General features: G+C 47.6%; 1 protein-coding gene across 1 annotated transcript in view; it reads left to right on the top strand.

Moving 5' to 3' along the window:
• The window catches only part of PKD1L1 (polycystin 1 like 1, transient receptor potential channel interacting), a 188869-nt gene that overhangs the window by 52983 nt on the left and 108462 nt on the right, over positions 1-27424 (top strand). The window contains exons 16-23 of the mRNA XM_050784834.1: positions 7156-7362; positions 11594-11775; positions 15518-15739; positions 18130-18290; positions 20211-20579; positions 21616-21675; positions 24200-24376; positions 25477-25554. Of these exons, the coding sequence (XP_050640791.1) occupies positions 7156-7362; positions 11594-11775; positions 15518-15739; positions 18130-18290; positions 20211-20579; positions 21616-21675; positions 24200-24376; positions 25477-25554 (1456 nt within the window). The remainder of the gene's footprint in view (positions 1-7155; positions 7363-11593; positions 11776-15517; positions 15740-18129; positions 18291-20210; positions 20580-21615; positions 21676-24199; positions 24377-25476; positions 25555-27424) is intronic.

Genomic DNA, 27424 nt, shown 5'->3' with positions numbered 1-27424 from the left:
TTTCCTCATGGTTGTCTGACAGCCACAGGTCTCCTTTAGCATTGAGTATGCTGTTCACGTCATGAGATTCCACACAGTAAGATGTCTTCCCTGTATTATTTTAACTGCTTCAGATACTAAGACTGCTACTGCTGCCACTACCCATAACAATGAGGCCAACCCTTTGCCACTACATCAATTTCCTTACTCAGGTATGCCATGGGTTGCAAGCTCATCCCTCGGACCTGTGTAAGGACTCCTAGGGCTATTCCTGTCTTTTTCTGTGACATATAAAGAAAAGTCTTGCCCCATTGGCAAGTTTAACACTGGGGCTTGGGTTAGGGCCTTCTTTAGGGCCTGGAAAGCCGCTGCTGCTTCAGGTGTCCATCTTACTAAATGGGTATTGGCTTTCTGAGTTTCCTTAATTAGTGTATATAATGGTCTGGCTATTTTTGCGTACGTGGGAATCCATATTCAGCAGAAACCTGTTACGCCAAGGAACCCTCTTACTTGCTTTAGGGTTTTGGGGTGAGGATGAGCCAGTATAGGCTGGACACGTTCCTCACTGAGGGCCCTGGTGCCTTTGGATAATTTTAGCCCTAAGTATTTAACCTGCTGTGAGCAGAGCTGAGCCTTTGGTTTGGAAACCTTGTAGCCACAGGTGATGAGGAAATTTAAGAGCACTCGGGTGGCTTGATGGCACAAGGTTTCTGACTGGGCAGCTAGAAGTAAATCATCCACTTACCGAAGGACAAGAGTGTCCAGGTATGAGAACTGGCTCAAGTCTTGGCTAATGCCTGGCCAAACAGATGGGGGCTATCCCTGAACCCTTGGGGTAAAACAGTCCAGGTGAGTTGAGACATGGTTTGAAGGATCTTCAAAGGCAAACAAGAATTGAGAGTCAGGATGTACAGGGATGCAGAAAAAGACATCCTTAAGGTCCAGGACTGTAAACCACTCTGCTTCATCTGGTATTTGGGAAAGCAGAGTATAGGGGTTAGGTACCGCTGGATATAGAGGGACAACGGCCTCATTGATAATCCCAATATCTTGCACTAACCTCCACTGTCCGTTGGGTTTCTGTACTCCTAAAACTGGAGTATTGAAGGGGCTATTGCGTGGTTTTACTAGGCCTTGGGCTTTTAGGTCCTTAACAATCTTTTGGATTCCTTGTTGGGCCTCGGGTCTAAGGGGGTACTGCCTTTGGTAGGAAAAGGAGGTGGAATCCTTTAGTTTAACTTGAACAGGACAGGCATTCTTTGCTCATCCATATTGTTCTTCTGTTGCCCGGACTTCAGGATTAATTCCTTCCTCAAGCCGGGGACAACAAACGGGTGTTCCTTCTCCTCTGTTCAGGTGTATAATGGCCCCTGCTTTTGCTAGAATGTCTCTCCCTAACAAAGGAGTGGGGCTTTCAGGCATAATTAGAAAAGCATGTGATAAGAGTAAAGTTCCCCAGTCACAGCTCAGTGTCTGGGAGAAGTATCTAGTGACTGGCTGTCCTAGGACCCCTCGGATAGTGACAGATCTGGAGGACAGTTGTCCGGGACCGGAGAGGAAGACTGAGAAGGCCGTGCCAGTGTTCAGGAGACAGTTAACTTCCTGGCCCTCAATGGTCAAGCATACCCGGGGCTCTGTGAGGGTGATGGCATGGGCTGGCACTTGCCTTGGGCACCTTCAGTCCTGCTGCTGGATCATCTGGTTAGTGGCTTCTGACTCAGAGGACCTTTGTCCCCTGGGGCAGTGGGCCTTCCAGTGATTCCCTTGACATAAGGGGCATGGACCAGGGGGCGGCTTATTTCTATTTGGACAATCATTTTAAAGTGTCCTTGTAGACTGCACAGGATGCAAGCCCTATTAGGCATTCGATTTGCCCAGCTTTTCCCTTTTCCAGAGCCTCCAAAGTCTGCTTGCCTGAGGGTCATGACTAAAGCGGTAGCCTTTTTTAATCCTGTTTGTCCCGTTCCGCCTGCTCCTCCTGATCTCTATTACAAAAAGCCAAGGTTGCCAAGTTTAATAGGGTTTCTAAGTTTTGCTCCGGGCCTAAGGCGGACTTTTTAAGTTTTTTTTCTAATGTCTGCAGCTGACCGAGTGATACATTTATCCTTTAAGATTAGTTGACCTTCAGTAGAGTCAGGTGACAGAGAGGTATGCTTCCTCAATGCCTCCCTCAGTCTCTCCAGAAAGGCTGCAGGATTTTCTTCCTTTCCCTGTGTTACAGTGGACATCAATGAATAATTCATAGACTTATTCCTAGTTTTCCTTAGTCCTTCTAGCACACAAGTTAGCAAATGTCTGTGGCACCAATCTCCATGTCCTGATTCTGTGTCCCAATGAGGGTCTACACTGGGAACTGCCTGCTGGCCTGTGGGGAATTGTTCTTTCCTCTGTTATCATCGTATCATTGACCTGACTTAGATACCAGAGATCGCCAAACTCTTGGGCTGCTGTTACGGTAGCACTTCTCTGATTTGGGGCTAGTGTCTGATTTAGGAGTAACATTATATGTCTCCATGTCAGATCAAAGGATTGTCCTAACCCTTGTAAAACACCAATATAGCCATCAGGGTTATCTGAGAATTTACCTAGGTCTATTTTTAATTTGCTTCAAGTCTGAGAGAGAAAAAGGTACATGCTCTCTGGCTGGGCCAAATTTTCCTCCTCCCACTGCTTGGAGGGGGCATAATCGGGGAATATTGGCACTCTTTGGTTCATTGTTTACCCCTTTGTCTATCTCCTTTTGGACCGTTTGGGTTGAAGCAGGGTTCTTATTAGTTGGGGAAGGAGTTGGGGGGATGCTGGGTTAGGGAGGTAGACTCTGAAGGCTTTCTGTAGGGCATAAATCACACTTTTTGCATAATTGCGAGTTGTCGCTTAATGAAAAGGAAGTTTGTACCTATGGCACTTCACTCCATTTGCCTTCTTTTTTACAAAAGAGGTCTAGCTGTAAGATGGTGTTATAATTTATCCTCCCCTCAGGAGGCCAGGTTTCTCCCCCTTGAAGAGGATATGGTGGCCGGGTGGTACTGCAGAAGAATATAAGTCATTTCTTTCTTAGTGTCTGAGGGTTAAATTGGTCCCACTTCTCCAGAATACATCTTAGGAGCATTTTTGCCTTGGGGGGAACATTTCCCATCTGAAAAAAGAACACAGGGATGCCAGAACCCCTAGTCATTTTCCGATGAGCATTAGTCCTAGAGCGTCCTCTATGGTCCTAACGCTTATTCCTTTCCAGGGTGCATCACCACCCATGGACCTCTGCTTATCCGATTAGTTACACTCACGGATGTAGCAGTCCTGCACCCCTTTTCCCGCCTCTCTTGACCACAAAGAAAGGGGTCCGGGCTGCTAGATCCTAATGGTCCCTTACCAGCATGTCCAACATTGCCTTTGTGCTCAGGGGTGAGTCCTAGAGCTGGGCTGGGTTCCTGAGTATCTCATAACAACCCAGCTGCCCCATCAAGATGCATTCCCATAAACAGTTCTTATGCAAATTCATTTCAGAGAGCGTGTAGGTAACCTTTTGAGTCAGGATTGAGATAGTCTTTTTGATTCTGTAGGTACTTTAAGGCTTCGCTGAGTGCAAACAGCTCCCATGTTTTAAGAGACCAATTATTAGGCAATTTTTCTAACTCTGCTTCCACAAGAGTCTCCTGTCAATTACTGAATACCCATTGTGGTTTTTTCTCAATCACCTGGGAGGAACCGTCTATCTATCATCCTGTCCTGAAGGGTGTTCCTCCTAGGTCTGGTCGGACATTTGTATGGTAATTAAGATTTAAATCCCCTGTAAGGAAATCTGCTGGGTTAAGGGAATTATCAGTGGTGAGTGTTAAATTACTTTTTTCTAACAGACTAGCCCCATACTTTAAGATTTTTGAGTTAGTAAGCTACCTTTTGCTTTTTTTGACTTAGAATAATTCTGAACTGGTGAGGTGTGCTCACAATGAGGTTTCCTCTAAAGGTTATTTTTCTACTTTTTGCAAAGCAGTTACCGCTACCGACTGAATACATTTGGCCCATCCATGGGTTACTGGGTTGTCGAGAGCTGTATACCTAAATCGGGAGGGACACCAGGGACAAGACTCTCTGGGTTTATAGCCTAGATGCCTAAGGATGCACCGTAGAGCTTCCTTAGATCCCTTTGGAGATACAACTTGCTAGAGGAAATGAAAGTCTAAACCGTTAGTACCTAGGAGGCAGGGATCAGAGGAAGTAGATTCAGAGGTAAGGAGAATTTTGGGGCTATACTTTCAAGAAAGTCGTGGTCAGGACCCAGGAGGTATAAGTGAGAAGGAAAGGTAGGGGAGCACACATGGGCAACTGTTGAGTAGAGACTTCTGGCTGCGCCATGATCTCAACCAGTTAATGCCAGGAGTTTGGGACGACAGCTTTCTGCCTCTAGTCGGCCCTCGGCTTCCCCAGGAAAATTGAAAACGAAAGCTGGTTCTAGGCAGATGAAGGCTCCCACCCCAGAAGGGTTGGGGGTTGTTAGAAAGCCCTTCCCCAGACAGCCTCACACCTGAGTCTTAAGTCCAGCGGCCGCGCTAATCGTTTTTAACTGGCCGATAGGTGCCCAGTATTTTCCTCCAATTCTAAGGAAAGATAGGGCAGAATAGCAAGCGAAAGTGGTCCAATATTACCGCTTTTGGAGGTCCCTTCGTGGTCGCCAAATGTTACTGGGGATCCCTGCTCCCAGAGGTCACAAGATGGTGGTGGGGCCACTTCCAAGATGGTGGCAAGCCATGTGTTCTCTGACCTGGGGTTCTTGGCCTCACAGATTCCAAGGAATGGAATCTTGGGCCATGCGGTGAGTGTTATAGCTCTATTAGAAGCCGTGGGTCACAGAAGAGAACCGTGGAACCCAGTGACTAGTGTTCAGCTCCATTAGGACGAACCCGGGCACTTAGCCATGCAGGAACAATGGCAAGCTTCTAGCCCAATCAGGAGAGGCAATGGGCGCCTCCATGGATCAGGAGCACGGCGGACACCCTGCCAGATCTGGAGGGATGGAAGTCAGCAGCGGATCTGTGAGGGCGGCAAACCGCAGTGGTGGCAGCAAACCGCAGTGGTAGACTGCAAGCGAAAACTCAGCTCAACCCAGAACAAACACGGACCAGAGGAGAGTGCAGTTGCAAGATTTAATAGAGTGAAAACAGAGGTCCCATACAATGGGAGGGGACCCAAAGAGGGTAGCCCGTAAACTTTCATTTGTAATGAGCACCAAGATTTCTTAAAATCCCATTTCTCAGCTGCCTCCAGGTTTTTCCCTTTCCGAATTTTTTTTTTTTTTTTTTTTTTTGAGATGGAGTCTCACTCTGTCTCCCAGGCTGGAGTGCAGTAGTGCAATCTCGACTCACTGCAAGCTCCGCCTCCTGTGTTCACGCCATTCTCCTGCCTCAGCCTCCCAAGTAGCTGGGACTACAGGCACCCGCCACAACGCCCAGCTAATTTTTTGTATTTTTAGCAGAGACAGGGTTTCACCGTGTTAGCCAGGATGGTCTCGATCTCCATCTCTTGACCTCATGATCCAACCGCCTCGGCCTCCCAAAGTGCAGGGATTACAGGCATGAGTCACTGCATCCAGGCTTCCCTTTCCAATTTTTATAGAATCTTCAGGAAAAAAAAAAAAAAAAAGCCCCCCAGGGGGAAACCCTGAACTCAGCGTCTGCCCCAGGGTGGAGGCTCCCTGGCCAGGCAGAGACTCCATCCTGAGGACCCCTAGCCTGGCTTGCTCCTCCATGCTTGAGGTGAAATCTGGATCCAGCCCAAAGTAGGTGGTGTGGAGGAGCTTCAGAAAGACAGAGTGACTGGGAGGGATAAGGGGTGTGGATGGGCAGACACTAATATTTTCCCCCATAACCTTATTCCTCATTGGCTTATTCAAGTGAGCAAATATGCTTTTTATATATGTATCAGCTACTATTTACATTTAAAATTCTTTGTTATGGAAATTTTAAAGCATAAATAAAAGTAGAAAGAATAGTGCAACAAACCCATCACTTTCAAAGACTAGTAGGGTCATATCAGAAGGTTGCCAGAGCCAGGCCACGGAGAGTGCCCTAGGTCCCAGATGGGCTACTTGGAGCATCTAAAAGAGAACATCTACAATTGAATGAATAATGCTAATATTTTAAAAATAATTATGCTGAAAGAGAAGCTTCTCCTGTTCCCACCAAGCAGGCAGACACAAGTAACATATTGGTCACCTTTGAAAGTAACTACTGCCCCAACTTCTTTTTTTTTTTTTTTTTTTTTTTTTTGAGGCGGAGTCTTCACTCTGTCGCCGCGCCCGGCCCTGCCCCAACTTCTTACTCTGAATGTGGGTAATTAAGGGAAGGAATTAAGCATTTATGCTTATTTTCCTGACCAAACTATAGTTTAGGAAACCTCATAGTTCTAGTTGATAAGAAAACTTTTTTCTCCTCTCTCCTTTTTTTTTTTTTTTTTTTTTTTTACAAAGGATCTTTTGTGCATCTCAAATCAAACAATTGCACAAAGGTGTGTTTTAGAAACAATAAGGGAAATTTGATTATAAACTAGGCTTAGATTATATTAAGAAATTGTTATTAATTTTAAGGTGAGATAGTAGTATTGTGTTTATGTAGGAAAATTCCCTTAGTTTTTAGAGATTATATTTAGTATTTAAGGGTTAAATGTCATGATTTCTGAGAATGACTTAAGAATATTTCAGTGAAGAAAAAAATAGGGAAAGCAAACATCTGTTGTGTATACTGCAAATGATTTTCTTATTATATTGATTTAAAAAATGTATATACACACATATATATACATAGGTACCAAAACCCAGGAGCATAACATTTATATTTTTGACATTTGGAAGCTTAAATTTTTTATGTAATCAAATATCAGATATCTTTGCTATTTTTCCATTAATTTTCTGCATAGGAAGTTTTTTCTCATGAGTACATAAATATTTACTTATTATTTTAGTGGTTTTTTTTTTTTTTTTTTTTTTTACCTTTTATTTTTGTCTGTAAAATAGATGTAATATTTATTCTGGTGTTTTCTAAAGCCCAGCCCTAAGAATACCATTTTGTGATTATGCAAACAAATAATTGGAGATCTACAGTTAAAACTAAGTTTCAGGTAAGTTACCAGTACATTAGATGTGGTGGACATTTTAATGAGACACCTTCTCTTCTCGATACTTAGATATGGAGGTCTCAGCCTGTGAGGCTGGGGGTGACGTTTGAAGCTGCAGTCTTCTGTGATATTTCCCATGGTCTGTCTTACACCTGGAACTTGATGGACTCTGAAGGGCTCCCTGTCTCCCTCCCTGCTGCTGTGGACACTCGCAGACAGACCCTCATCCTCCCGAGCCACACCCTGGAGTATGGGAACTACACTGTCCTTGCCAAGGTCAGCTCGCTGACTTAGGGCTCTACCGGCCCAGTGAAACCCATGCTTCCCATCGCCCTGCAGCAAGAGCTCAGCATTTGTGATTCAACACCTGTTCTAGCCAGGAAAAGGGAGGCTGTTTAAAAAAAAAAAAAATCGGCCGGGCGCGGTGGCTCACGCCTGTAATCCCAGCACTTTGGGAGGCTGAGGCGGGCGGATCACAAGGTCAGGAGATCGAGACCACGGTGAAACCCCGTCTCTACTAAAAAGGTACAAAAAATTAGCCGGGCGCGGTTGTGGGCGCCTGTAGTCCCAGCTGCTCGGGAGGCTGAGGCAGGAGAATGGCGTGAACCCGGGAGGCGGAGCTTGCAGTGAGCCGAGATCGCGCCACTGCACTCCAGCCTGGGCGACAGAGCGAGACTCCGTCTCAAAAAAAAAAAAAAAAAAAAAAAATCTGGGTAGGATTTTAAGAGAAACGTGTTATTCTCCCAAAGAGAACAAATGATGTTCAAATGCTGGCAAAGCAATGGATGAAAAACTCCTTCCAATGTGTATAAGAAAACCTTCCTGAGTACCTAATTTGAATAAACCCTGTGCTGGTGCTGGGATGTAAGGAGAATAGGTGGCCTACCATTTAGGGGCCAATCACCCAGAAAGGAAAGGGGATGACAGTCAGAGGGCAGGGCATCCAAGAGGCATTCACAGTGACTGCCTGGCACTTTGATTCTCAGCATGTGCTTGGTGCATTTTGGCTGGAAAAAATGGTGAAAATATGCGCGTTAAAAGAGGCAGAGGCCATTTTTTAAAAAGTAGACTTCAAGAAAGAGGGTCCTGAAAAGAGAATCTGTTCACAGACATAGAAAGGGATTGGGAGGGGCAGCAGCTTGCCAAAGGCTAGAAGAAGACCAGGGATAGTGAGCAGACCCTGGTGGGAGAGTCTGGGATGAAATGACATAGTGGGCAGGCCAGACTGCGGGGACCGGATCAGGGACCATCAGGATACCTGCAGCGAAAGAGCTTTGTTCTTTTAAGCTGTGGGGCACGCAGTCCTACTGAGCACAGTTCCAGCTGGTGCCTTGTGTGGCTGGCCACAGAGCTCCTTGGCACCCAAACTGCCCTGACCTTGCCTGAGGAAGCAAATCCTCCCAATCTGTGCTGGGATGCCACAGCAATGACAAACGCTGGAGTTGCCAGAAGCTTCCTCTCAGTGTCTGTACTTATCTCATTGTGAAATAGGCAGATAACGATGGGCCAAGTGACAGCAGGCTGCAGACCAGGCTTAGCATAGCATTACTTCAGATGGAGGTTGTAGGAAAATCCAGAGCTTTCCCAGCAGGCTGTATACTCTTCTTTGGAAATGTTGATTGGGAACAAGTAGGAAACAGACTGAAGGATGGGATGTTGGGAGAGTGCTAGTGAAGGTGAGAAGTCACTAGAGGCTGAAGCAGGGGGCAGCCGGGGAATAGAGAGCAGAGTAGGGTCAGTGTCGGGGGACCTCGGGGTGATGGGTAGCATCTGACCTGACAGGTAGTTAATTGTAAGAAGCCAAGGTGAAATGCAAAGGAAAATCTGTAATACTGAACGAGTGAAGGAGGGTGAGTCTGCTCTTCATTTTCCTAATGAAAACAGCACTATTTGTACCTGGCTGTGTGCTGGGGGAGGGATTTGGAGATAAATAAGGTATTTGCACACTTTCGTGAACAACCTAGTAGGTGAGGTAGATAGAACCTGTAAACTAAAAATAAAATCCTAAGACGCCCCCAACCAACTAAACAAATCCCCTCTTGGCCAAGGGGACCCAGAAAAACCTTTAAAAATTAGAGTTCCCGGCCATAATGGGACTCAAGGTCAGATATGCCTCATTACACCCCCTCCCTTTCACAGTTTAGGCACGAGTAACCAGCATTAATGTTAAAATAGAGATTATAAGACTGACCGAACAGACTCTTTTTTTTTTTTTTTTTTTTTTTTTTTTTTGAGACAGGATCTCACTCTGTTGCCCAGGCTGGAGTGCAATGGCTGCAATCTCAGCTCACTGTAACCTCTCCCTCCTGGGCTCAAGTGATCCTTCTGCCTCAGCCTCCTGAGTAGCTGGGACTACATGGGCATACCACCATGCCTGCCTAATTTTTTGTAGAGACGGGGTTTCACCCTGTTGCAAAGGCTGCTCTCGAACTCCTGGCTCAAGCAATTTGCCTGCCTCAGCCTCCCAAAGTGCTGGGATTATAGGCGTGAGCCATCACGTCTGGCCAGGACATACTCTTTATGACAATAAGATACCAAATTATAAACAAGACCTAAGGTGATGCCAGGCAAGAGTGAAATCATGCAGTCCTACAATTAAAAAACAAACTAGGTTCTCATTGCCACGGGATTTTTCTCCCTTTTTCTCTATCAACTAAACAAACACTAGCCTTAAAATAAGCAATATTAAAACAATTACAACTCTACAACCACCAAACATCAACTAACTAAACCCTCCTATTCCTCAAGCCATAACTATAACTTTAATTAAACAAAAAACTAATTTCTATAACTTTTTCCTAATAAAAAACACCAACCATAAACTAATTCTGCCCAGTTTTATAGAGACTATGCATTTAAGTGCCTTCATGTCCGTACTTTACCTTGTAACATAAACAACCTAATTATAATATATTCCAATATTATCTCCACCCAAAAGTAAACATAAAACACATACATATGTTTACTTATTACACAAAAACACAATCCTCTTCCATAGATATCCGTAACTCCTATATCCTGTGAATATGGGATAACCCATTCAACTTAAATTCCTGTCTTACCCCTCCCTCCCTCCTCAAAACACTTACTTTCAATTTTTTAGCCAGAGACTACACTTCCTGCTTACAGATTACCATCCCTTTCTTAAAAAATAAAACTCTGCTTTCTAAATTTATAAACTACGTAATTTTTAAATTAAGCCCAACAAGCCATAGAAGATGTGTCCAGCCTGTGGGACAGGCCAGGCAATGGGAGCTCCAAGGGAGATTTGGCTGTGAGCCGGGAGCCAGCTCTGTGGTCTTCAGTGTCTTTACAGGGGATCCCTGTCTCTCTAAGTCTTGGAGACCTTCTGACAGATAAGGTAACTTCTGCTGTTTCTGACCTCACAGTCAGAGCCTCAGGTTTCCTTTGCTCCTGACCATCCCTGCATCTTCCCCAAGCAGCTTGCCGCTTGGTGCCTCCTCCAGCCTTTGTATATACTTGGAACATTCTCAGCAGCTCCTTGGAGCTGGACAGGCTGAGCAAGCAGAGATTGAAGGCGGAAATGGAAGTTCTGATCCTACAACTGTTCCGTAGTCTTTGGTCCTACTCAGGAGACTGATCAGCAGGGAGCTGTGTGCATCTGAAGAAAATCTAGAGTGAACAAGGCTGAGACCCAGTGAAAGAACAGCACGTATTAGACTGTATTTTTTCAAATTGCATCAAATTTTTTATTTTTTGACAGTGTCTCATTCTGTTGCCCAGGCTGGAGCATAGTGGTGTGATCTTAGCTCACTGCAACCTCCCACTCTGGGCCTCCTGGGTTCAAGAGATTCTCGTGCCTCTGCCTCCCAAGTAGCTGGGATTACAGGCGCACGCCACCACACTCAGCTAATGTTTGTATTTTTAGTAGTGATGAGGTTTCACCATGTTGCGCAGGCTGGTCTCAAACTCCTGAGTGCAAGCAATCCACCCACCTCAGCCTCCCAAAGTGCTGAGATTACAAGCATGAGCCACCGCGCCTGGCCACATCAAACTTGTAAAAGAACAATGTGAATGCTTTATTTATAACATGTTCCGCTATTCCTCGGTTTAAAAGTATTTGTCTTAAATTTCATTTACACTTCCTAAAGTCCATGATATGTTTGCGGGTTAGAAAGAAGCAGCTCTAAGATAGGTGAAGGAAGTTGCACAAAAGCCAGGAGCCTGAACAATTCACTGTGGAAGAAGGAGGTTTAAAAACTATAAAATGTGCACACATGGAGAGTCTCTATTGTGTTCACAAGCTAGGAAATGCCCAACGTTGTACATTAACACAAGCTTGGACAGGAAGATGTTCGTGCTCTTGTGGACTCTAGTCACAGCTCTCATGTCGCACAGTAGAGTGGTTATTTTGACTAGCATGACTGTTTTAGTTGGAGCCGGGGATGCATTGAGTTTCCTTTCTAATTTTCAGATGAATGTGTTTCTCCAGCGAGTCCCTGGCTTGTCCCTGCATGACATCCCCTGTCCTTCCTTGCCCCTGCAGGTTCAGATTGAAGGCAGTGTGGTGTACAGTAACTACTGTGTGGACCTGGAGGTGCGAGCCCAGGCCCCTGTCAGTGTGATCTCCGAGGGCACACACCTGTTCTTCTCCAGGACCACCTCATCCCCCATTGTCCTCAGAGGGACCGAGTCCTTTGACCCTGACAACCCTGGGGCAACTCTCAGGTGAGCACCACGCACACACACAGCTGTGCGGCTACTCAGACTACGCATTCTGCAAATGCAGGCTCGGGGATGTTGGAGGTTATTAATAGTTTTAAATTTTAAGCGTATCCACTTTCATAAGTTTAACTGCTTTATTTAGAATCAAAATATAAGGGAATTGAGGAAAAGAGTGGAAGTAAAATGTGTGTTGCTTTTTAAGGTGGTGTTTAAAGAATGATCTGGGCCGGGCATGGTGGCTCAAGCCTGTAATCTCAGCACTTTGGGAGGCCGAGGCGGGTGGATCACGAGGTCAGGAGATCGAGACCATCCTGGCTAACATGGTGAAACCCTGTCTCTACTAAAAATACAAAAAACTAGCCGGGAGTGGTGGCGGGTGCCTGTAGTCCCAGCTGCTTGGGAGGCTGAGGCGGGAGAATGGCGTGAACCCGGGAGGCGGAGCTTGCAGTGAGCCGAGATCACGCCACTGCACTCCAGCCTGGGAAACACAGCGAGACTCCGTCTCCAAAAAAAAAAAAAAAAAAAAAAAGAATGATCTGTTTTGGAACGTGAGGTTTGAGTGTCACCATTATTAAATTTTTGGTTGGTGAGATGCCGTGGTGTGTGGAAGGCTTGGTTTCCACAGGTTTCTCATCTCCAGGTGGATGGGTCTCTTGTTGCTGGAGGCTGCCCCCAGTTCAGTCCTTGTTCCTCTTCTCCATCCACACCCCTTCCCACCTATGGCCTCAGCCAGGGTCCTGATGTGGATCTATCCATGATCCATGTGCAATAGCCTCAAACAGGGATTCTCTGTTTAGACCACTCCCCGGACTCTGGACTGTGAATCCCAGCCTCCCTACAGCGCCCCCTCTGGACAGCCTCGAGACATCTCAGCCACATGCCTGCCTTCTGCACCCATAGAAGGACCTTTCCCATTGCTCAGGCCAAAATCTTCTTTCTTTCTTTTTTTTTTTTTTTTTTTTTGAGGTAGGGTCTCACTCTGTCTCCCAGACTGGAGTGCAGTAGCTTGATCTCAGCTCACTGGAAACTTCGCCTCCTGGATTCAAGTGATTCTCCTGCCTCAGCCTCCTGAGTAGCTGGGACTACAGATGCACGCCACCATGCCTGGCTAATTTTTGTATTTTTAGTAGAGATGGGTTTCCCCATGTTGGCCAGGCTAGTTTTAAACTCCTGACCTGAAGTGATCTGCCCACCTTGGCCTCCCAGAGTGCTGGGATTACAGGCCTAAGCCATCACGCCCGGCCACAGGCCAAAATCTTTAGCAGCATCTTTTACTTTTACTTTTCTTTTTTTGGCCCTCCCTTAAACATCAGTTCCACACCGCCTCCCCTACCCCCATTCATTCTGGTTTGAGCTGCCAGGGTCTTGGGCTTATCTCTGTAAGATCTCCTGGCCAGTTTCCACACCTCCATCCTCCCCTGCAGCCATGTCTCCATGGCAGGGATGGGTTCTTTTGCTAGTATTATTGGTTTTTATTCTTTCTGATTTAGGGGATATGAGGCAGTTTTTTTTCCATGGATATATTGGTGGTGTTAAAGCCTGGACTTTTAATGTAACCATTCCCTGAATGCTGTACAATTCACCCAGTAGGTAATTTCTTTTTTTTTTTTTTTTTTTTGAGACGGAGTCTCGCTCTGCCGCCCAGGCTGGAGTGCAGTGGCCGGATCTCAGCTCACTGCAAGCTCCGCCTCCCGGGTTCACGCCATTCTCCTGCCTCAGCCTCCCGAGTAGCTGGGACTACAGGCGCCCGCCACCTCGCCTGGCTAGTTTTTTGTAGTTTTAGTAGAGACGGGGTTTCACCGTGTTAGCCAGGATGGTCTCGATCTCCTGACCTTGTGATCCGCCCGTCTCGGCCTCCCAAAGTGTTGGGATTACAGGCTTGAGCCACCGCGCCCGGCCCAATAGGTAATTTCTTATCCCTCACCCGCCTCCCACCCTCCCTCCTTTTGGAGACAGATTCTTTTAAAACAGTCAGAAGACTTTACTTCACAGTTCGACCCTCCAGCACCCCCTTTTTACTCAAGAGTAAAAGCCAACGTCCTCACACTGCCAATGAGGCCGACGTGATCTCTCCCAAGCCGCTGCGGCTTCAGCTGTCCCTTCCTGCCTCCACAGCTCACTGCGCAGCCCGTTTGGCCTTCCTGCCCCTCCTTGGATTTACCCAGCTTGCATCTCTCTCGGCTCTTTACAGCAAGGATTCCCTCTGAAGCTCATCACTCAGTTCACCAAACGTCTGCCATCACCCCCTTCCTTTCACTCATTGCTCAAATGTCACCTTCCCAGTGGGGCCCCCGCTGAGACTCCAAAATGACAGATCCTGCCCTGGTTTGATGGCATCTTTCTTCGCAGTAGTCACCCCTGACATGGAGCCTTTGCTCACTTACTATGGTCACTGCTCCGGAGGGCAGGGCTCTTATTTGACATATCCCCCATGCCTGGAACATAGTAGCTAGTCAGGGAATATTTATTTATAAAGCAATAGATGAGTTGTGTTGTTTTCCCAACCCCTGTGATCACACATATTTGCTGTATTGTAGGTGTGGGATTTGGTGTTTCTTGAGTTGAGAGGAGGCAAAAGGCTGCTTGGACTCAATGATTCGATTCATGCACATGCTCTGGGGAAAGCCCTCAGCCATCTGCCGACTTCCCTGCACCCAACCTAAGGAGACAGACACTGTGTCTTACTCATCTTCACATCCCCATGCCCTAGCACCAGCACAGTGCCCCCAAAACAAGAGCTCCATGTGTGGCTGCTGAAATGAGCTGAATTTGTTCCCTGGGAATATAGAATATTCCAGCTAAGTCCCAGGGGCAGTTGCTCTGCACAGCCTGTGAGCTGGAGGCAGTGTTCCTGCTGAGTGGGGTAGTTCCTGAGCCATCACAGTGCCTCTTTATGCAGGCTCTGGAAACAGAAAGGTCTAGAATGAGGTGCCTGCACACCAGACAGGGAAATGCTCTTTAAAAGATCAATATCAGTTCACATTTAAGTGACACCTCTAGAAAGGGCTTATGGCTGCGGGATGGAGCCAGGCCTTCCTAGCCACGAACATTTCCGTGGCAGCGTTTCCTCCCTGCTGGAACTGCATGTTTGAGTGTGCATCCCTGCTAGAGTAAGGCTGGCTCAAGGTTGGGGGTGACATCTTCTTGCTTGACCCGGACGGAGCAGCCACGTTTATCTCGTTGGGTGTGGCAATTGTTATATTGCAGAAAGACGGTGAGACTGGGAGGAGAGATGCCTGAAGTCCATCTCACAGACCCCTCACTAGCTGTGCTACAGGGAAACACTCTGAGGCCTCCCAAATGCATTTTCTTCCTAAAATTGGGCTCACATGGCATTCTTGTCTGTCACGTGGAGCTGTCATGAGGGTGGGGTGCAGTGTTTGGGAAATACTTGAGGGCAGCACAGCTGTGTGACTTGGGAAGTGGCAGTGATGTGAGCAGAGGAGGTTGCTGTGCGCAGAGAAGGGGTAGGAAGCCTGGGGCGGCCGGAAACAAGGCTGTCTGGAGTCAGGCCTCAGTGAGTCGGGAGGGGTGGCCTGAGCCCACCCCGGTTGTTGGTGGTGCTGCTGCACTTTTGCAACCTCCCACCTCACTTACAGGAGAAAATGTGGGAAGCAATATCTCTTTCCCAACACCTGTTCCCTGTGGTCCCCCCTTCACCCGGAGAAAACCCATGCAGTGACACAGGGCAGTCCCTGGCTCTGCCTGATGCTCCCCTCAGCCACTCCGATGACTTCTCCAACAGGTATCACTGGGAATGCGCCACGGCCAGCTCCCCAGCACGTCTCTGCTTCGACTCCTCCACTGCACACCAACTGGACGCCGCTGCTCCCACTGTTTCCTTTGAGGCACAATGGCTCAGTGACAGCTATGATCAGTTCCTTGTGATGCTGAGGGTCTCCAGTGGTGGCCGGAACTCTTCTGAGGCCCGGGTGTTCCTGTCCCCCTACCCTGACTCGGCACTCAGGTACCACCTGCCCTGCATTCAGCACAGCTCAGCTCACAGGTGTTTGCTCCCACCTGGTGCTAGCATCCGTGAAAGGAATCTGCTGTGCACAGCAAGCAGTTTGGAGTTTGGCCATGCGGGATTCTCACTGCAAAGGAGGAGGAGAAGACTGTTCAGAAAGGGGCTGGGGAAGCAGTCTGCGCTCTTGGGCTGACGTCTAGGCAGCATCTGACAGCCAAGCAAGCTAGCTAAAGCTGGCACAGCCGGGGGTTCCGAGTGGAGCCTCAGTGGGAACCCTCCCATCACAGCACCTGCCCGAAAGATTGGGGACTGTCCTGGGGCTTGGGGCTGAAGCCAGGAGGCAAAGCCATCAAGTTCCCAGCCAGGGGTTTCAGGGCCGCTGCCCAGGCCTTCCAAGCATCACAGGGTGGAAGGGACAGCATTGTGGGCCAAGTTATGATGTCTGAGACTGTGAAAGGTGCGGAGGCAAAGAAGTGCTGTGCCCCAAACCCAGAACCCCTGTAGCACTGAGGCCAGAATAGCACCAATGGGTGAAGTGCAGCCCCCAGACACCAAACACAGGGTACCAGGACCGAGCCAAGTGCAGGGGTGTGCGTGGGTTGCAGCTGTTTCACAGCCTCCTCCTCTGAGGGGGTTGGGTCATTATGTAAGTGAGCATCAAGGATGGAGCAGGAGCCCAGGCCCACCTGCTTTGGACACTCTCCTGAGGGGGCTGCAAGCTGGCACCCACCCAGGAAGCAGTGCTGGGACTGACCGTCTGCCTGTAGCCCTGTATGTCACCTGGAAGGCCCCAGGTAGATCGAGCTGCTTCCATCATGGATGGTAGGGGCAAGGGGCCTGGGCAGCTACTATGGTCCTATTTGTGGGCTGGGTGGTTTGGGAAGGCTTCCTGGAGGAGGAAGCAAATCTGCTGTCCTCAGAGATCAGAAAGACTGCTTTGAAGGTCATGCCCTGGACTGGAATTCAGGGTTTCAAGATTAGAGCCATGAAAGTAAGGCTCAGTAGATAAGAGTGGGCCATGCCATGGTGGGCTCCAACGTCACACAGCCCTGCCCAGGGGTCCCCACAGGCCCAGACTACTGACTGTTATTTGAGGCTCCGGATGTGTATTAAAAGTGAAGAAATGCCAGGTACAAGGCTACAACAATTGGGGCACATTTAAATCATTAAATTTAACAGATTAAATACTTTTTTTCCAAAAATGTAATGTACTATATACCTCTGCTACTCATGAGATAATTACAGAATTTATTTTAAAATATTCTTTCAATACGTGCCAAAGCTATCGAGTGAACATCTTTCGATCCTGTCAGGAAGGTCCAGGCCTGTGTGGATGATGTCCCCAGGAGGTCCGTGGGCTGGAGGGACCTCTCTTTGCCCATGTCTGTCCGCACCCCTGCCACCCCACTGTGCACCCACACGGATGCACCCTTTCACACATACACACAGCCTGGACCCAGTGCTGGGTGAGGATGCAGTGTGGCCCCCTCCCACCATGGCCCCTCAGCCCTGTGCTGGGAGCCGAGTGCTGAGGCCATAGTCTGAGACGTGGGCCGTCAGGTGCAGGGTATAGGATGTTTGCATGGGAGACACCAGGTACCACACACACCCCAGAGTGTCTACCGACCTGGCCGTTTAAAAACCTTCCTAAGTCCCACAGGAAATAAATCTGTTAAATCCCAAACCACCCCCTTGATATCATGAAAAACCATAAAAGTGCACTCTGGAAAGTACTGGGTCAGCAGAGAGACTAGAGGGCTTGACAGAAGGCAGCCGTGGAATGCAGGCCCGAGGGAGGTGGGCGCCGGGCTGTGGGCGTGGTATGTGTGAGCTGCCCACGACCCACAACCCTGCGCAGGGAAGAGGCGGGGCTGAGGCAGTGGAGACTTCTTTCTCTGTGAGCATCTGAGGCTGTATGGGAATCGCAAAGGTGGACGGCCATGGGGAGGGTTTGGATGGGATGGGTTTGCAGCTGGTAGAAGCAAGCCCTGAGGCGAGGCAGTGAGGAGGGGCCATGTGGTGGCAACCGCTCTAGTATGGAGAGCTGGGCCAGAGCCCAGGCTCTGGAAACAGAGGGACATTGGCCAGGCCCAGCTTTGCCCTCACTGCTGTGTGACTCGGACAAGCTGCACAGCCCCTCTGAACTCTGTAGGGTGGCAGCGTCCTTGCCTCACTGGATCTCGCAGTGTTAGAGCAGATCACGTGAGTGTCGAGCATGGCGCAGTGTTGGCCACTCCATATGTGCCATCATACGTGCTGTGACATTGCTATTGAATTCCCTTAATTAAGATCCAAAGTAGGGTAATTTAAACATGCTTAACATGAATTAATGTGACCAAAGAACCCTCACATTATTTTCCTAAGATCTCAAGCCAATTTATATATTTCAGATTCATCCACATCTCCTGGGTCAGCTTTAAAGACACCTTCGTCAACTGGAATGACGAACTCTCCCTTCAAGCTACGTGTGAGGACTGCGGTGAAATACTGAATCTGTCTTATTCCTGGGATCTCTTTTTAGTCAATGCCACAGAAAAGAATAGGATAGAAGGTAAAAAGGATTGATGGCTTTATTTTGTTGTGGGAGGTAAAAACTCAGGGTTATGTGAGAATGCTAAAATGTTGCAAAATACAATTGGTATGACCCAGTGTGTCTGATCTGTCTGGTGAACAGTCCATTGTGCTTCCCCAGCCCCTCTTGCCTCTACAGTCCTTATGAACACGTGTGAGGCACCAGCAGGAGAGGTGACACACTCGAGGGCTGCTTCTGACCTCAGTGTGATATGGAAGGCTGCACTCAACATCCATGTAGGCAGTTTTATTGAGCTAAAGCCACAGTTCAGAAGGATCTGCGATGTGACACACCGCCCAGAGGGCTGTGTCCCTCACAACCTCGCCTGTCTTTTGCGCCAGCTGCACAGTGAGGAAGGAGCAGAGGAACCAGGGCAGAAACTTCCAGTCCTTGCTCCCACACTACCAGCTGGTGGCTTTAAGCAATTCTGAGGTTTAGTTTTCTTAGGTGAAAGATGAGGATCCTACTATTTCGCAGAGTGGTATCAGGGCTATATGCAATGTGTTGGAGTGTGCCAGGCACTGGTGTCAGGACACTGGGTGCTGCAGGACATGAAGGTCTGAACCAGGAGCGAGATGAGTTCTCACTCGGCAATATTTGTGATCAGAGAGGTGGCTCTGAATGGCAAACAGAGGAGCTTTATTTCTGAGCTGGAGAGCCAGCTCTTACAACAGAGCTGGTGCCAAGCCCCCACTGACCTTCATGTTTCTTGAAGATCCCCTCCGTGAGGCCATACAAAGCTTCCACAAGTAGAGCTTTGGGTACAGCTGGCCTCAGCGGCCACAGGGAAATGAAGACATAGAGGGGGATTGTGCCCTTCTTGGCAAGAGAGGCATTCCAAATTCTTTTAGGTAAATTAAACTTTTCTGAATCAGAGCCCATGCTGAATAGATCAGAGGAACTTGCAGTAGAAACACATCCAGTAGTTAGACTTTCAGCAAAGTGAATCATGGCCCCTAGATATGTCTCAAAGAATTGGGTTCTCCCATGGTTGCAAGTAAAAGCTTGCTTTATTGAGAGGTCATTTATATGCTCATGGCATTTTTTTCTTTGCTATTGATCCTTTATCATAAATTCTAACAGCAGTTTTGAAAACTGTTATACTAGATACTTGCTGTATTATTCCCTTCTTACACTGCTATAAAGGAATACCTGAGGCTGGGTAATTTATAAAGAAAAGTGGTTTATTTTGGCTTATGGTTCTGCAGACTGTACAGGAAACCTGGTGCTCGCATGAGGCCTCAGGAAACTTTTACTCATGGTGGAGGGCAAAAGGGAGCTGCCACATTACATGGTGAGAGAGGGAGCGAGGCAGTAGGGCAGCTGCCATGCTCCTTTAAATAACCAGACCTCCCATGAACTCAGAGCAAGATCTCCCTCATTACAGCGAGGAGGGCACTAAGTGACTGGTGAGGGATCCGCCCCATGATCTAAACACCTCCCACCAGGCTCGTCCTCCAACACTGCGGATTACATTTCAACATGAGACTTGGAGGGGCACAACATCCAAACCAAATCACTTACTGGCAGGTAGGGGAGTGAGGATTAAGAGAAACCCCATGCACCCCAAGTTGTTTCTAGAATACCCATGAATAGGTTATGCCTGGGAGTGCATATGATTCAGCAGACCCCTCCCCCCTGACTTGGGAGAGCAAACGCAGGTGCAATCACTGTGAATCCTGCCTTCTACTTCCATACATGTGCTTCCTACTGTTGGCCAACACGCCAACACAGAACACGCAAACACCACGCTCTGTGCCCTGTATCTCTTAGTGTAGGTTTTCAAATTCACAACAGATTTGTTTAAAACAGAGCATCCTTATATAGTCTGTAGACTTTTTAAGCAAATGTTTTATATTTTTGCTGCAAAATTCTAACACTGCCAAATGTTTGCTTAAGTTCCCTTCTGCAGAGTAGTGGGGCTGCTGGGCTCGCTGGGACTCGGTGCCATTTCAAAGTCATCACAGTCAAACCTGCTTCCCACTGAGCCTGGCACTGCAGATCCTGATGCAACGACCACACCATTCTCATGGGAACCTTCACTCGTGACCCTTGGCCAGCCTGCTCCTTCAGCTCCAAGGGGAACCCCCACAGAGCCCATGACTGGAGTCTACTGGATTCCTGCTGCGGAGGACTCTGCAGTCCTGGGGGAGGCTCCAGAGGAAGGTTCACTAGACCTAGAACCAGGACCACAGAGCAAGGGATCCCTGATGACTGGCCCCTCTGAGAGAAGTCAGCCCACCCACAGCCCTAGCCCTCACCTCTCTGGTAAGTGCCACTGTTCCTGCATGTCATCCCTCTCGTCTGGGCACCAAAGTTACCTCTGGAAGTAGTGAATCTGGTGGGTAAGGTATGAGATCACATCAACACAGGCCTTTAAATCAGAGAGCACCAGGTTCACACCCACCACTTGCTAATTGTGCAGTAGTCATCGAGTTTCGGATTCCTCATCTCTGAACTGGGAAAATGACAAACCCACGGCAGGTTCTGAGGCTGCAGTGAGGTCCCGTGTGTGCAGTGTCTATGATACAGTAGTCATTTGCTTCACACTGGCTTCCTCATCCTTCTCCCCTGCTCTGGGATCAATTGTTTCACTTTATCATTGGGTTTCAGGGGGACGGAAACCATTCTGGTACTTAAAAAATGAAGAGAAAAGGTAATAGTGAGAAAAGCTCTGACCTGGCACCTGTCTTTCCAACACTGTCCCCAGCTGGTGACCCCGTATGATTTTGCTGCTTACTCTTGGGTGATGGTGGTCTCATGCTCTGCACGCTCTTGTCAATTCAGCTGTGCTTCAGGCCTCCCAGTCTTGGCTTGGCTGGCTGGAGGGACAGCTGTGAGTGCCTCTGCCGCTGGGAAAGGAGGGCTGAGGGGACAGGAAGCGACATTTGCAGCAGGGCATTCTTATGTCCATTTCTCTCCTTCTAAAAGAAAAGAGCGAGACATTTTCTCTAAAAGAACAGTAAAAGACTCTCTTGAAGAGAGGATGGGATGCTGGATGTGGAGGCAGAGAGCCACATGTGAGCCTTGGTCTCAACTTACTCGCTGGGTTATTCTTAGAAACCACACACCGACTGGAGCTCCATCTCCTCCTCCTGGGGCCCTGGGGCAATGGCACCTGCCTTGCCCAGCTGTCGTGAGGGAGGAAAGACACCACCACTGAGGGTATTTTGTAATCCACAGAGCAATGTATGGAGTCTAGAAATACACTAAGGACAATGTGACCCATCAGGGGAGCTGCTATTAATTTCAGGGGATTCTGTGATTTTTAAAGGAAACATTATGATTTTGTCCTTTCATATAGATTTTGAAGCCTATTACAGTGATATTCAAGAAGCAATACCATCGGGAGGAAGACAGCCAGGTGACTGTGCTTCTGTGCCTGCTGCCTCTCTCCACTCAGCTCTCCTCCACAGCCTTTCTGCAATCTGGATTTCCCACCTGCTCCATTACACAGCCACTGAGAGCTCCACGGAATCAAGGGAAAAGTTGAAACTCTTACATGGCACAGTCTGAACCAAACCTTTATTTCTAGCTCCCTTCTTTCTGCCCTTCTCTGACCCTATGCTCCAAAATCCTGAGAGTAGCCCCAGACCCAAGGGTGGACATCCCAGCTCTTCCATGCCTTGGTCATGGGGTGTCGTCTGCCAAAAATGTCTTCCTCCACGTCCTTCCTAAGTTATCTGTTCAGCGAGCCTCCTCCTTCAGGTCTGGCTCCATTTCTCTCTAGGAAGTCTTCCTCAGGCTTGTCTTGTAAGGACCACCACCCCCACCACCACCCCCCCCTCCACACACACCAGCTCAGTATTTATTCCCTCCTCTGGGAAGTAGGTGGCACCTGGCACTTAGTGGCTCTCTCTGTGTCTGTGTCTTCTGCTCTGGGCTCTTCCAGGAAAGCTTCCATGGCCAGCTTATGCTATGTTCCCAGATGGATCACAGTCCCTGGCATATTGGCACTCAGTAAACACATTGTAGAATGAATTGATGATCAGTGAATGACTTATTCATCTATCGAATGAACAGATGGATGATCAGTGAGTGACTGATTTATCTGTCTAGTGAAGAGATGGATGTCTAGTGAATGATTTATCTGTCAAATGAGTAGGTAAATGATTTATTTGATGAATGAATGGATAAATGGCTGAGGAGTGAATGATTTATCTATCGAGGGAATAATGGATGATGAATGAACGATTTATTCCTCTGATTTGCGGCAGTGTTTCCTTCAACAGTCCTCCTCAGCTGCTTCCAACTCCACGGCTTCTCCAGCCCTTCCCACGTTCCTTCCTGTGTGTCACGCTGTTCTTGGATGAGGTGGTCAGTCAGGTGCAGCCATAGAGGAGAGAAAAACAAAGAAAATACTCCCAGGTCCTAGAGAAAAGAGGCATGGCAGGCCATGCAGGGCTACATGGGGAAGCTGCAGGGAGGTCTGGAGGCAGCAGACAGGAGCAAGGGGAGTGCTTAAGCCAAGGTCTTTTTTGGGGTTTCCACGGGAAAGAACGGCAAGGCCAAGGCAGGGCTGGGTGATTAGTTTAGAAACAGTTAGTTTAATTTCAGCAGATCCTAGGCCTAAGGGTGGTCTCTAGTTGCCCAGGATGATTTGTTGGGGGTGGTTCTGGATTGGTCAGTTTGCAAATCAAAGACACATTGCAGGCTGGGCCTTTTGTAAACTCTAAGAGTTGGCTAGCCCCAGCCCCAGGAGAAGCACTCTCTCCTTAACCAGAACACTTTTGTTTCATTTTGTTCTTCAGTATATCAAAACATCATCATACAGAACATTTAAAAGTCTTTACAATACACATGCAGGTCTGTTGTAGAGACTCACATTGATACTCACAGTAGGTGCTTAAACAGTACAACTGAATGAATGAAGAAAGATCTGCCTTTGTATTGCATTTATAAAATTATTCCTCCTTACAAGAGTAATTCTGACCCCTCAACATTTGTGTTTTATTACTACATCTTGCTTCAGTGACCTTGGTTTCAAGTCTTAAAGGAGCCTCCTTAGCCTAAGTGAAGTGCAGCGACTCCTTCTTGCCTAGACCATGCAGGAACCCTTCCTCTGCTCTCGCTGCTTCTCTTCTTGCTGCCCTCTGTCATTTCATCACATGACAGCCAGAGGACTCTTTTCACCACAAACCAGGCTGTTGTCACTCTCCTGACAGGTCCCTCCAGTGGCTTCCCAGGGCACTCAGGACGAAAGCCCATGACCATACGCCCAGCATGATGTGACCTTGGCAATGCCTCCAGCCACGTTTTTCCTCCTCCTGCCCTCCTTCCCTCCCTCCCACCCTGCAACCCTAGGGAATATCATTCCCAAGGCATTTTGGTTTTACTCAATCTGGAAACTCCTTCCTTCAGATCTTCAAAGAGCTCCTTCTAGTCTTAGTCTTCAGAGATGACCTCCCTGAACTCCATCTCAAAAAGACTCCCTTTCCACACCCCTCTCTCTTCCTCTGCATACCCCACTTTGCTTTCCCTCATTAACTGACTTTACATTATTTATTTATGTGTTTTCTCATTTATTTTTCTGACTGCCTCACTATTAAACTCCAGATAGCAAGGACACCATTGATCTGGTTCACACTGTGTCTCCTGTTTCTAGACTAGTACCTGGACTTAGTAGACCATAATAAATCTTGTAGAAGGAAGGGAGGGAGGGAGGGAGGGAGGGAGGGAGGGAGGGAGGGAAGAGGCCATTGGTCCACTAATTACATGATAACAAAGTACATCTCTTGAATATGTTTAGCTGCTGAAGACGTTATATTAGATATGCAGTATCCAGCAATAGTACAAATAGTTATTAATATCAGCATTGAATCACTAATGCTTTAAGATCATCATGACTTTTTTTCTTTAATATCTATTGGCTTGGTTTATCTTCCTAGCGAAGGACACCAGCTTTCCAGAATCAGGACCTAGCTTAAGTGCCGAGGAGAGCCCTGGAGATGGGGATAACCTGGTGGACCCCTCCCTGTCTGCAGGCAGAGCCAAGCCTGTCCTCATGATTGACTGGCGCAAGGCCCTGCTGAGCCGAGCAGTATTCCAAGGCTATTCATCCTCAGGTATGAATGTCCTCTTTGTACCCTGCAATTTGCAATATTTCTAAAGCTTTTAGATATCAGTCCTCAATTTCTTCTGAACTTTTCATTTTATTAGATGAGTATTTAGAATTGTGGTACCTTTTCTACTTGTGCTTGTTCCTCTATGGACTATGGCCTGAGACTCTTCTAAGAAAAGTAAAGTTAGCATCTGTTGCTACCAGGAGCTCCCTGTGTGCAGACCAAAGGGGAAGAGGGGCGCTGCCAAGTGCTGCACATTCTGTGTGTGCAGACACCTTGGTGTGCACAGCCTTTTCTGTGACAGCCTTTTGTAGGGTGGTCAAGGATTTACATGAATTGATCAAAATGAAGTTGCTCCTGAAGAGCAATTGAATTTCTAATGTATTTTGCCAGCCCAGACATGCTGATTTTGCTCAATTTGTTGGATCGCCCCCTTTCGTGGTAATGCATGTGCTTGTGTCATCCCTACAGACCTCTTGAGGATCTGGATTTCACACTATTTTTAGATAATTTTTCCTTCACCCTTTCCTTGAACCATTTCGGGAAGTACTATTGTAAAATTGTGATTTTAGAAACTGTCCATGTTTAGATCATCAATCTTGTATTTCGGATCTCTCCTTTTTTCAGGGTAAGTAGTGTGGGGTCAGCCTCTCCCTGCTAAGGAAATAATCCAGTCACCACGGTCAGCAGTTACACCCAGGTTAAAAATTGTCCATAACCAGTATTCTGCAGACTTAAAAATAGCTTCAAAATTCCTTAATCATACTTTATAGTATGATTTATAAAATTGCCAAATTAAACATGAACATAATTATAAACATATAAAATAAGATCTTAACAGAATTCTCTTGTTGCTTGGGACATTAGTGTCCCTGAGCCAGGGATGGATGGACCATCCTCAGTAATGCTTCTGTTGAGCAGGAGAGGCTCTTTATAGCAGGCACTAACCAACCAACTTTCCAAGCAGGAGTGGCATGTTTCACTAGTATCTATGTTAATTTCACCCCTGGGGGAAGAGTGGAGCCCATTCCCAAGGACTCTGTGTGACTTCTGTCCCTGAGTCCACTGACTGTCGTTTCCATGTAGCCACGTCTTTTCTGCAGGTATTACAGAACAGACGGTGACAATCAAGCCATACTCTCTAAACAGTGGAGAGACATACGTCCTGCAAGCATCTGTGGGTATGTTACATTGTCAGTTGCATTTATGAGAGGATGGGAAGGAGTCCTGCTGAATCTCTGTGAGTTTACTCTTTCTGAGGAATGGGGTGCAGGTCTACATCAGGGTAAAGACTGAGCAGTTGCCTTTTTAAAAAATTACCTATATATAGGGCTGGGTGCGGTGACTTACGCCTGTAATCCCAGCACTTTGGGAGGCCGAGGCGGGCGGATCACGAGGTCAGGAGATCGAGACCAACCTGGCTAACACAGTGAAACCCCATCTCTACTAAAAATACAAAAAATTGGCTGGGCGTGGTGGCGGGCCCCTATAGTCCCAGCTACTTGGGAGGGCGAGGCAGGAGAATGGCGTGAACCCGGGAGGTGGAGCTTGCAGTGAGCCGAGATTGTGCCACTGCATTCCTGCCTGGACGACAGGGCAAGACTGTCTCAAAAAAAAAAAAAATTACATATATCTCTTATTTATGCTAGACAGCTGGACAAGTTGATTGCTTTCCTGCATATCTGTCCGTAATCTCTCTCCCTTTCTCTATTTAAACCCTAGAAAGGTGTTATTGCTTGTTTTGTGCCGCTGATGTTCATTGAAATTCACCGCCTAGCCTCCTCTTACCCTTGCTCTGCATTCCTTCTTGCACTTCCATGCCTATCTCAATCTGAGATCATCGTTTAGGGGAACTGGTAGACATTTTCCCCCATTTCTAGAGGTTTTCATTCCATATGACAAGCACAGTGGACTTAACAATTTTTTTTTGTTTTGTTTTGTTTTTGAGACAGAGTCTCACTCCGTTCCCCAGGCTGGAGTGCAGAGGCACGGTCTCAGCTCACTGTGACCTCCGCCTCCCAGGTTTAAGCAATTCTCCTGCCTCAGCCTCCTGAGTAGCTGGGATTGGGATTGCAGCCATCTGCCACCACGGCCGGCTAATTTTTTGTATTTTTAGTAGAGTTGGGGTTTCACCATGTTGGCCAGGCTGGTCTCGAACCCCTGACCTCAAGTGATCTATCCACCTGCCTCGGCCTCCCCAACCACTGGAATTGTAGCCATGAGCCACAGCGCCCAGCCAACAATTTTTATCTATGGATAGGTTTGGTTCAACATCCACAGTTTTGCATTAGTCAAAACCCACCAGGAATTTGCAAACTTGAATTCTATGTGAACTCTTGTGTCATGCAAGTGGGAAACCCGAGGTTCACTTTCTCCTGAGAACTGACTGGGCTGGACTCAATGACATTCCTTGAGGCTCATCTTGATTCTCACAGTTTCTATAAACACCTGCCCCTTCCACATTTAGCATTTAACAACTAGCCTTGGGTCCCTGCTTCGGGTACAAGACGGGCAGCGTTTGCTTTGGTTTCAACAAATACCTTTTGCCTTTTGGCTGGACCTCTTTCTTTTACCTCTGAAATTTGCCTAAGTGATAAGTTTAAAGACAGTTCTCTTAGCTGGGCCATATCCCTTACTGGCGCAGGAGACACCTGAGAGCCTCTCCATGGCCCACGGACCTGGTCAGTGTCCTTGGCTGGCTGCCAGGTGTGCACTGAGGCTCCAGGTCTCCCATCAGCCTCCTGTCCCTCAGCCTTGCACACCCTCACTGACTGCTGCCCTCCCTTCCCATGCTCTTTGGATAACACCAGACCCTCTAGTGACTCTAAGTCTTTCTCTCTGGTTATTTTGGCTGGAATGCCCATTCTTTTCCCCACATCTCTTCCTAAGCCCAGTATAAGACTGATATACCAAGACTGCTAGCTCAAATGTGTCTTCTTTTGTGGAGATTTCCCTGGTCAGCCAGGCAGGATTCATCATCCTTTTCTCTTGGGTTTTACTTTTGTTATGAGATCTGTCTTCCACGGTTGATGCGACTGTTAGATAGGATAA

Source organism: Macaca thibetana, chromosome 3 (genome assembly GCF_024542745.1).
Source record: "Macaca thibetana thibetana isolate TM-01 chromosome 3, ASM2454274v1, whole genome shotgun sequence".
NCBI lineage: Eukaryota > Metazoa > Chordata > Mammalia > Primates > Cercopithecidae > Macaca > Macaca thibetana.
Note: the sequence above shows the minus strand (reverse complement) of the source record. Positions and strands in the feature narration are given on the sequence as shown.